The sequence below is a fragment of the Pelodiscus sinensis genome, chromosome 22, assembly GCF_052426305.1.
Source record: "Pelodiscus sinensis isolate ZL-2025 chromosome 22, ASM5242630v1, whole genome shotgun sequence".
Taxonomy (NCBI): domain Eukaryota; kingdom Metazoa; phylum Chordata; order Testudines; family Trionychidae; genus Pelodiscus; species Pelodiscus sinensis.
This window is the reverse complement of record NC_143073.1, coordinates 4,840,073-4,850,862: the sequence shown is the minus strand read 5'-3', so window position 1 is coordinate 4,850,862 and position 10,790 is coordinate 4,840,073. Positions and strand designations below refer to the sequence as shown.

General features: G+C 48.3%; 1 protein-coding gene across 1 annotated transcript; it reads right to left on the bottom strand.

Moving 5' to 3' along the window:
* Window positions 1–9,913, bottom strand: LOC112544998 (immunoglobulin kappa light chain-like). The gene is made up of 6 exons (XM_075907594.2): window positions 9,748–9,913; window positions 8,651–8,992; window positions 3,257–3,571; window positions 1,930–2,028; window positions 1,794–1,843; window positions 1–1,309 (listed from the first exon to the last, which is right to left on the bottom strand). The coding sequence occupies exons 1-6, from the start codon at window positions 9,809–9,811 to the stop codon at window positions 1,262–1,264; spliced, it is 918 nt and encodes a 305-aa protein (XP_075763709.2). The 5' UTR covers window positions 9,812–9,913; the 3' UTR covers window positions 1–1,261.
* Between the last annotated feature and the right edge of the window lie 877 nt (window positions 9,914–10,790).

The window sequence follows — 10,790 nt, the reverse complement described above, 5'->3', positions numbered from 1 at the left end:
TTTTAAAAAATTGCCGTCCACGTTTACAAAAAAGCACACCCCGACACAAACGCAGAAATTCCTGCATACGGGCCTGCCACATGCATCTGTCTCCTCCCTCGTGTTTCCCACCTTTCTCTTGCAGCTGCAGTGCATGATGCTCAGTGTATTGTACACCACAAGTGGCTGGCTCCTCATGGACTTTGGGCTCGATTCTGCTGTCCCGGACACTGGGTCACACCCTGCGGCACTGTGCTGAAGGGAGTAGAGTTCCTCTGGGTTTACAGGGATGACTGAGAGCAGGAAACGCCCTTTGTATTGCAATGGGGGGCAGGTGATGGACCACTCACTGCCCCAGGGGAGCCGCTATCACAGCGGGATTCCCACTAACCTTCCAGGGGCTGCTCAGACCCCAGCAGCTCAGCAGGGTACGTGCAGTGTCACTGTCTCACCCTTAACATCCATATTCTGTCCGTGGATGCCCAGCCAGCCTTGTGGCTCTCCACGTGTGACAGTAACAATGTGATAACACTGCCCTGACCATTAGCTAAGCCCTGACCCCAAATGCCACAGCGCTACCAGCCTAGGACTCCTTGCCAGAGGATGCGGTGAAGGTTAGGACTTTAACAGGGTTCAAAAAAGAGCTAGATAGATTCATGGAGGTTAGGTCCATCAATGGCTATTAGCCAGGATGGGGAGGGAAGGTTTGTCTGGAAATGGATGACAGGAGAGGGATCGCATGAGGATTCCCTGTTGTGTTCGCTCTCTCTGGGGCATCTGGCATTGGCCAATGTCGGCAGACAGGATACTGGGCTAGATGGACCATTGGTCTGACCTAGTGTGGCCATTCTTATGTTATGTTCTTATGACTGGGTTTCCATGAGATTGCTCCCTCCACATACAGTCCATGCTTGGATGAGAAACATCCTCTGGTATAGAAGGGAGCTTTGCAAATTCGTAGGGGACAGTTTCACCATCAATCAGAACCAAATTCAAATAAGGATAGGGGGCGCTGTGGTACAGGAAGTGACGCCTTCCGGTCAAGATGTAAATATGATGACCCCTCTCTCGACACATCGATCCTGTGTGGCTTTCTTCAAAGAATGGAGGTGTCAACCCAGAACGAGGGTTCAGAGAAATGACTATGGAGGAGGTTGTATTTCAAGGAAAATCGTATCACATTCTAAATGAGATTTTTTGTATTTCTCTCTCTCACTCTCGCTCTCTCTTTTTTTTTTTTTTTTTGGCATCACCTGTCCTGTTTTCTTTGTGGGCCCATCAGTTACAGAGGAGCATTTCTATTATTGTATGTCAGAGCTGCATATTCAGTCTGAAACAGAAGAAAAGAACAGATATTACAACTTTCTTTTGCAAAGGGCATCAATTGATCCAATTTTGTGTTCTAAGACTGGGAAAAACATATTTCAGTGGTACAGACTTCTTGATTGCTGTCGTTTGCCCAGGTAGCCTCGTGTGGTGGCTGGCGGATGTTGGTGGCTTTGTGATATACATAAGGTCAGACTAGAAGTTTGGGTCAATCACAGAAATATACACCACACTATTTCACATCCCTGTCCTGCAGCCACCTCTGGGGTGGAACTCAGCCATTCTTCTGTACTAATAAACCCACACAACCCAGAAGAGCAAAGAAGAGTAAACCCAGAAGAGCAAAGAAGAATAAATTCAAACGAAACCTCTGAGAATTTGGAAGGCAAGGAGCAGAGACTAGGTTAGAAATTGGCCTGCACACTGGTTCTCATCGGCTGTCAATCCTGTGTCTTTCTGATAGAGCAATGATGGAAAAATCAATTTACCTGCGGGATCTGCCTCATCGGTATTGGATTCCCTTTTTGCACAGCTCTTCCTGAGGGATGAAACAGACAAAGGGACAGTGATAGGAATGTGTGGTGAGTGACTGTTTTATGGCGGAGAGAGTTTTGACTGAGTTACCTCTGGTCGGGCACTTTCTCCAGAGCAAGATCGAGAGCTGGATCAGGAGCAGGATGAAAATACAGGACAGCCCAGTGTAGAACACAATCTTACAGTCTCCTGCAGAGAGAAGAGCGTGAGAACAGAAAATTGCTAACAAAACAGATGGGCAAAAGGCAATCCTTCCCCCAGAACCCCACAGGCATTCCTCTGTGCGCTGTAGCATACTGCCCATTTGTACGCGGAGATCAGGAGCATTGAAAAATTGTCGCAGACATGACCTGTCATGTGAATCCTCTTTCCTTCTTTCCCCCGCCCCGCCAAGAATTCCTCTAATGTGTGGATCGCTGAGTTTCCTGGTCGGATTCCATGGGGTTCCTAGTGTCCCAGCACAAGCTGGAAGGAAACGCTGAGGCAATTAGGAAAATAAATGTCCAGGCAGTATGCTACATTTCGTCTACGCTGAAAAAATTTGCCGCTGTGACCTTGCTGGCATCCCTCCTCTTGGTTCAGGAATGGAAAAGAGCAGTGCAGCTAGAAAGCACCATTGCATTGGTAGGACTGCGTCCACGCTAAGGCAGTTACTGGCAGAGCCACGCCAGCAACAGTTCACATCATGGTTACCCGGTCACAGCGTAGACCAGCCTGAACGCGGCCAGCCTGCCCTGCACATTATGCCATGGGGCCATTTCAGCCTAGGGCCTCCTGCTCCCAGGTGGCTGCGATAGGATCAAATTATTTCCAGGGGGCGGCTCAGAATCCTGGCAGCCAGCGATGGAGACGACCCGGTTCCACTGGGTTCCCTCTAGCTCCCCCCGGCCCCTGCAGGATTATTCCCTGCGGGATAGTCACTAGCGCTTTACAGGGGCTGCCCTGCCCTGGACATCTACTCCGTTATCTATTCGGTCTCGCTGTCTGGCCGCTATTCCCGAGGTTCATCTGGCTGTTCCCTCTGCCAATTTCCTCCCTGATACTCCTGGCTCTTCCCCCCAAGTGACCCTTTTGGGGCCTGGCTGTGCTGGCCTGGAGGGGAAGGCTCTGGCTGCTTGACCAGAAACCCATGTCTCATCCCCGCAGGTTGCGAAATAATTTTCAGTAGGGCTGGGGCAGGAAGGAGGAGGATGGGGGAGTGCCTGTAACGTCTGCCCCACCCCTCAAACAGACTCTCAGTGTTTTCCAAACCCTCTCCTCACTCCCATCAATTGTCATTCACTGGAGCCGTCCTGTCTGGTTCTGTTTCTCTAGCCTAGAGTGGCTGTTGCTGACACTTGGTGCCCAGATGCCATGGTGAGGGGCTTAGGATAAGTGCCCAGGGAGGCAAGTGAGGTTGGAGGACACAATACTGGACCTGTTTCCTTGGCGACGGTAACACTGATGTGTCTCTCTGTGCCGTTCTCCTTGGCTGTACAAGTGCAGCTCGTCCCCTGGTTCCACCTCTCGGACGGGATTGTCGTTAGGCTCCAGATGCTGTAGAACCCGTCCCCATCTATGGCTCCGGCATCCGTCTGGCCCTCCGACGACCCTTCGCCGGTGTCCCAGAGAACGGTACTCCAGGGGGGAGTGAAATCCAAGAGCAGGCAGAGCAGGGGCACGTGGTCGTGGAGAAGCTCAGCATCCCATGGGTCGGAGGGCGCCAGGACAGAAAGTCTCGGCTCGGAGGCATCTAAAAGAGAGTCCAGGAAACTAGAGTCTGGAAAGAGCTGCCAGCGATAGCTCAGCTAGTTCCCCCCCAGTCCCTGCCCCATGAGCGCAGCATGTTTGAAATATCCAAGGCTTTGTCTAAGCCTGTTTGAAAGCCATTGTCTTTCATTATGGGGCGTGCACCTTGGGAGACCCCCACAATCCATCACACTTCAGAAGTTTGCCCATTAAGGATGATATGCTGAGTGCTGACAGCACGTTCAGTTTGGTACAAAGGCGGAGGAAGTGCTGGTCCGTCTGGTGTGAAGGACACCAGAGCAGCCGTCAGGAGGATGGAGCTCCATTTCCAACACTGGGAAGGTTGGGCGACAAAAGTGCTGTCAACGTGGAAAAGTCGCTCAAAAGTGGAACCAGTTTTTCTGTCCCCGGCCCTGTTGACATTTCACGGCCACCTGGCTAGCTCTCCGGACGACAGACAGAGCAAAGCAATGTGCAGAGGCAGAGGCCTAGCCAGGGGGAGAGGAGGGTGGCCGTGGTCCCCGGGCGCCACACTAGGGGGGTGCCGGGCTGGGCTGCGAGGGGGGGGGGCACTGGGCTCGGCTGAGCTGTAGGAGGAGAGAGGTGCTGGGAACCCAGGGCTGGACTCAAGGGGAGGGAGGGAAGGAGGAGCAAGGAATCAGCGCTGAGCTCAGCAGCTTTGTGCAGTTTCATGGGAGGTGCAGGGAAACAGAGCTCAGGTGGATTTTAAGACTTAAAAGGTGCGGGATACTGAGCTGGGCTGCGGGGGGAGGGGGAGGTGCGAAGCTCGGAGCCCGGCTTGGCTGCAGGAGGAGGGAGGAGCCGGGAACTCGGAGCTAGACTCAAGGGGAGAGAGAGGGAGGAGCAGGAAATCCGCGCTGGGCTCAGCAGTTTTGCAGGGAACCAGTGGGGGTGGGCAGCTCAGTTGGGTTGCAGGGGATGGAGGTGCAAAGAAGCCTGGGGGGGGGGGGGGCGGCACCAGGAGTCTGAAATGACTCCCCTGGTCCAAAAAATCCTTCATCTGAGATCAGTCAGGTGCAGAGAGTGCCAGACCAGGGAGGTCCAACCTCCTATCCAAGTCCCCTCCTTACACCCTCCCTCCTAGCCAGACACCCTGCCCCCCAATCTGCTCCCTCCTCCTGGCCAGCCACCCTACATCCAGCCTGCTTCTGTTCCCTACTTCCCACCCAGACCTCACAAACTCACCCCTTCTGCCCCCCACCTCCCTCCCAGATCCTGCACCCCATCCCTGTCCCGCTCATTGGCAGCCCTCTCACACACAGTGAACCCCTTATTTTTGCCCCCACTTTAGAACCTAAGGGGTCCATAAAATTCCTCAGAAAGCAGATCTAGCCTATGGAAAGCCCTGAACCTCAGTCCTCCCTGTCCCTTCCCCTTTTCCCTTGAGGCTGGAATGCCAGAGGAGTGAGGTGTCTCAGTTGGGGGCCACCTAAGTGAGGGTTGGAGTTTTGGGAGGAGTTTTTTTGTTTCTCACTTGTGCGGACCCCATCTGATCATTCTGTGGGTCAGTGGCCCCTGATCCAAAAAAGGTTGCCTACCCCCTGCAATAAGTAAAGAAAACATTGAAACCTTTTGTATTGGACATAAATTAATATTTTACTTTATTTAAAATGAAGTTTGATAAACTAACATGAGAAAGTTAAAACACTTCATCTGTTTAATAACTGAAATTCAACCATTCTCCCCAGCTGCAGCACTAGCAAAATGGCTTGGGTATAATTGTGTAATTAAAGGTGGGTTTCCATTAGCAACTGGCTGTCTGTGGAAAGGTTTATATTGAGACACATGGTCCACAGGCCAAAAAGCTTGAGAACCACTGCAGTAGAGGCACCCCTGGCCTCTCCCCCGCAAGAGACCACTGCAGGCTCCCTGCTGCTCCACAAGAGCCCAGAGAGATCAGGTCTGTTCTCACGGAAGTGAAATCACCATGTGGCTCCAGTGTGGATGATGGACAGACTCTTCGTGAGTCTTCCTCATCCAAGCAGTCGATCTAAACAGCGTGGTGAGATGCCACGTGAAAACACTTGGTGCGTCTACAGAGTGGCAGGACGTTTTGTCTCTCTCCAGAGACACTTGTCATGACTTGTGTCTCTGGGTGAACAAGACCCTTTATGAGCTCTGTGAAGAGGTGAGAGGTTTTGACTTCCAGCTTCGAGGGATTTGTTCTTCTGTCTTTGGGGTGCACGTTGCTTTGACCTGAATGGAGTTAGCTGTGACAACGCATTTCTGTGTTATTCTGACGCATCAAGTGAACCTCTGCTGAAGACCCCACGTTCAGTGAGAGAAAGCGCTGCTGTCAGAAAAAGTAAATTCAAAGTCTCTCCAATTTTCTTCAAAGATCACCGCTACCAGTTAGTGGGGCTTTTACTGATTGGTCCCTTATATGTTTGAAGGGTGACTAAATGTTATCTGGATCTTTTTGGGTCATATCAACAGATTGTTTTGGGCTCCATCCTAGATTAAAATTTAAATTGTATCAGGCCCTTTGTAAGCAGGTTGGGAAGTGGTGTCATTTGGCAATTATTATTCGGTATTATTTAACTAATATACACATTGCCATCATGGTATTGACATATACATTTCTCAGTACCTTTACATATAAAATAGCCCAGCCCCATTGACCTCTATGGGCAATGTACCTTGTAAGGAGTGATGGGGATATGATGAAGTTGTTTAAACAAATATGTTGCAATGGCAGAAAAAATGTTGTGCATCTGAAAACTGTAGGTACTGGGGGTACTTATAAATTTTTTTAAAGGGGTACTTTATAAAAAATTGGATGTTGTGATTGTGAATACCTGGCGAGGCAGTCTGTCAAGGGCAAGGCTGGCCTTGAATCTTGACATCTATGGCTTCAGTTGAGTGGCTTGTGTGAAATTTGGAAGAGCAGCTCAGAGAGATGTCTCTCCTTTACTGAAGGATAGAATCTTACAGCAGCCTGAAGGAAAAAGTCCTCATGGCAGACAGAAAGCCTCGCTTGCAGTGTATTCTCAGCCTTGGGCTACTTATTGTTTCAAGTGCCTTCAAGGAAGTTAGGGTGATTCTTACGTTGTGTGAGTTTTATTTAAAAGTTTTTTTCTGAGTCTTATTTTAACAGGTAAGTTAATCTCTTAGGGTACGTCTACACTAGCCCCTTAGATCGATCTAGGGAGGCTAATCAGGGCGACTGGAATTGCAAATCAAGCCTGGGATTTAAATATCCCGTGCTTGAGTTGCATGTTCCCAGCCAGTCGCCATTTTAGAAATTGACTGGCCCGAAGTAACTGCCCACGTCTACACGCGGCAGTGAAACAGGATTCCAATTTAAGGCCCTAACTCGAATTAGCTGGTATTCCTCCTGCAATGAGGTTTACCAGCTAATTCGAATTAGGGGCTTTAAAACATGCAAATCAAGCGCGGGATATTTAAATTCCAGGGTTGATTTGCAATTAGCCTCCCTAGATTGATCTAGGGGCTAGTGTAGACGTACCCGTACATTCACTGACGTAGCAAAGGATGTGCGTGTGTGTGTGTGGGGGGTAATTTCCCTTCTGTTCCCCCATCATACCTCTGCTCACCTGCTCCTCCTCCACTCACCGCCACCTGCTGAAGCCTCCTCCCTGCGTTTGCACCCCCATCCTGACCCTCCTCCCTCTTCAACAGTGCGATAGTGCCCGCCCCAAACTGGAGGGGGTGGGGGAAGATGCGGTACAAGCTCCCCCCCTCCTCCCAGGGCCAGGCTCAGCTGTGCACCAGGTTTAGGGTCCTGACACATGGTGGCAGGGAGGGGGGTGCAAATTTTGCTTTTGCCCCAGGGCGCATAACACCCTCGCTATGCCTCTGTGGAGGCATCCCACAGAGCAGTGTTGCAGGAAGGCAAAGCTGATGCCTGCACTTGCTGGGATTCCCTCATAGCTCTGTGAGCTTTCCATGCCAAGGAATGCCTAAGCAACACCGCAGTCTCTCCAGCCCTCCCCCTGCAGCAGCAGCCTGCCTGCCACTGTGCTCCTAGCAGGGCAGAACAGGAGCACTCCAATGATTTGCTTTTTGTTCCCCAAATGGCGCAGCTCGCTCAGTTGTCAGATACTTCCTGGAGCTTTGAAAGGGGAGGAGTGCCTGCCTGCAGGGCAGCAGAGATCACAAAACACTGAGCATAGCTATCAGGGCTGGCTTTGTGGGATACTGGTGGAAGCCAGTTCCCTTGACAAAACAAACAGCTGAGTCCACACTGGCTCTTTGTCAACAGTAAAGGGAGGAGAAAAAACAAAAGTCTCTCCCAGGGCTGGATTTTTTTGTCACCAAAACTGGATGTTTTTCCCAACAGAAGTCGCATTGCAGTGTAAACGCTCGCACTGCTTTGTCGCCAAAAGGCAGTTTTTGGCAACAAAACATGCCGGTGTAGACAAGGCCTTATTCTGTGACCTTAAAGACAAATTCACCTTGCATCTGTGCTTCAGTTTCTCCAAACATAAAGTCAAGGAAATGCTGCTTATTCATGGTATCAAGTTACTTTGAGATCTATGGTTGAAAAATCTGATGGAGAATTCATTCTTGGTTAGATATTTATAGTCAGTCTAAATGTTTCCGTTACCACATTCATCCCATTTGACTGGGCCGCAGCCTCTAGAAATGCCCAAAGTAATTCCATGACTTCCTTTCTATATACAGTGGTTGGAGTGTTTGCACAGAGTGCGGATGAAAAATACATAGAAATTGCTACTTGTGTGTTGAATTATTATGTTCAGTTCATGCTCTGCTGTTTGAGCAAATGATTATTCTCCTGTATGAAAACAAGGGCAGAATCCTTTCATGAAATTTGGTGATTTCATTGAAAAGAATCTCCTTAATATTAACTTCTTACTAGAATTGCTAAACATATCCCATGTCCTAGGCTCTGTTTCTGTAGGAATCATCTGATTCCTTATGTAACATACCAATTTCCTGGATCGTGCTGCCTCTATATGCAAATACCAATGGCTTAAAGCTGAAACAGGAGGACCAGCCACAATCTATCCAAGAAAAGAGGATTTTTCCCAAGCACCTAGCATTAGGTTATCAGTGTTCTGAGCTATTGAAAACTCACCTGTGACAACGAGTCTGGTCCCCTTCCCGAAATTGGGCTGTAGAAACACAGAGGCAGAGAGGCCGCAGTAATAAACCCCTGAGTCATTTCTTTGTACATTATTGATCTTGAGAGAAAAAGTGGTTCCCGCAGCGTTCACCTTACTCGAGTATTTTTCACTGGAAGGTTCAAACTCAGAACTTTGGTGAATGCTATGCAAGCTGCCGCTCGGTTGCTCCTTGTACCACAGCATGGTCCATTCGCTTTTCGAAGTTATACACTCCAGCTGTGCCGATTGTCCAGAGGTCAGCCACAGCTGTGCTGGGCTTTGCCAGATTTGTATCCCTTCTTCCGAAGCAGTCACTATGTGAGGAGGGAAAAGGGGGCAGGAAAGAATATGTTAATACAGTGAGCACTGGGAAAGTATGGGCTTTTGCAATATACTTTATAGAGCAGAGGGTCCAAGACTAACACAAAGTGCATCATTGTTAGAGGGTCATTTTAATTTTTCTCTATTTCTAGCCATTTATTTTGTTAGGATTCATATAGCCTGTGTGGTAATTAATGCCATGTAACAACAAAAAACAACCCCACAGTTCAGAACACAGAGGTAAAAACTTCTAATTCCCTGCCCCTAATTATCAGACTACACATTCCCATTCATACTCATCATCCAAATCAATGGTAAAAAACCCTTCATTCAATTAAATTGTACACGAGAGATGCTTTTATTAACACAGCTCTCTGTGTTTCAAATTCTTCCTGTTTTTATTAACTCAGCCCTCTGTGTTTCAAATTCTCCCTTTGACCATTCTACAGAAAAATACATCAGCCCCTGTGTAAGATACCAGCATAAAAAAAAGTAGATTTACTCCCAAATCCAGGATATTAACAAGAAACTTTTCAAGATGCTAGTATCTGACATTCATGGTATTTTAAAATAGAATATTTCATCACCTCTCTTTAGATTGCAATTGATGTATTAAAAGATGTGAGTTTCTCTCTCACCAGGTTGATGTTAGCACTTCTTGGAATTGCAGAAGGTCCTTGTGCAGACAGCAAATTGCTTTTAGCAAGGTAGAAAACAAGCGTGAAATGAATCAGGCTGAAATACTCACTGTGCAGATAGACTAGAAGCATCCCAACTGCATAGTGGGACATCTCGTGCCGTTCTTCAATCATGCATAGGTGATGCTGTGAGACCAACAGACGCCTGCTAGCTAATGGATCGCTTGATGAAAGACTTTGTCACGTGGAGAGGAAAATGTTCAATTTCCTCTAAAGATCAGTGGGGCAAGATGCATGACAACAACAAAAAAAGAGGGTCAGGAGATATTAATAGCCCCATTCAACACCTTCTGTGAAAGTTGGCAGAGCAAACCTAGGGGAAAATATTCCTTTGTCTTAGTGTCTGTTAGAGGAGAAACTCGAGCTCAGATGGGGTAACAGCTTGGCTAGTGTCTCAGATGTAATATTCTAGTTATAATTGGATGCCATTAACGAGAAAGTCTTCAGGCTGCAATTCAGGTGGCATATTGTCTGTGCTTCTGAGATTTATCAGATCGGACGGTATTAGCATCGATTCAAATAATCTCTATTCCTTTGCTTTATGAAAACTGTTAAAATTGTGATTTATCACTTTAAATTTCAGTGGGGTTGCCTGCTTGGGCTTGCTGTCTGAACAGACGTGTGCAATCTGGGTGTCGTAGCAGTCAGTCTGGAGAGAGGCAGCAGCCTATAACCAGGTAGGTGAATTTTGCCTCTCTGTTTGAGAGAGCAGCCTGCTTCGTCTCTCTCTGGTTTTGATTGGTGGGGGGTTATCATTCTGGAGTCTAAGAACAAAGGTTGTTTGAAAGTTGCAAACTTTCAGCAAGAGTTTTGCATGGTTTTTTATCTAACTTCTCTAGGTGTATGCAGTGAATGTAAGACTCCCCAAGAGGCATGTAACACCATTGTAGCAAAGGATGGAGGAAACCAACAACCAGGCTCATTTGGATCCGGGGAGGGGGGTGAAATTAGCAAAAATACTTGTTTGTTTGTGTGGTTCGTTATTACAATAGATGAGGAAATGTCAGGGAGAGGAGCCCTGTGGGGAAGGAAGGGATGGGACTAGTGTGTAAAACTGTACTGGCATGAACCCCCCACTCTTTGGGGGCAAAAC

Coding starts and splice junctions, on each gene's coding strand:
- LOC112544998 (XM_075907594.2), bottom strand. CDS start 9,811: ATGATTGAAGAACGGCACGAGATGTCCCACTATGCAGTTGGGATGCTT. Junction 8,993..9,747: donor GCTTCTAGTCTATCTGCACA/GTGAGTATTTCA, acceptor CTCCTCACATAG/TGACTGCTTCGGAAGAAGGG. Junction 1,310..1,793: donor CGATGAGGCAGATCCCGCAG/GTAAATTGATTT, acceptor CTTCTGTTTCAG/ACTGAATATGCAGCTCTGAC.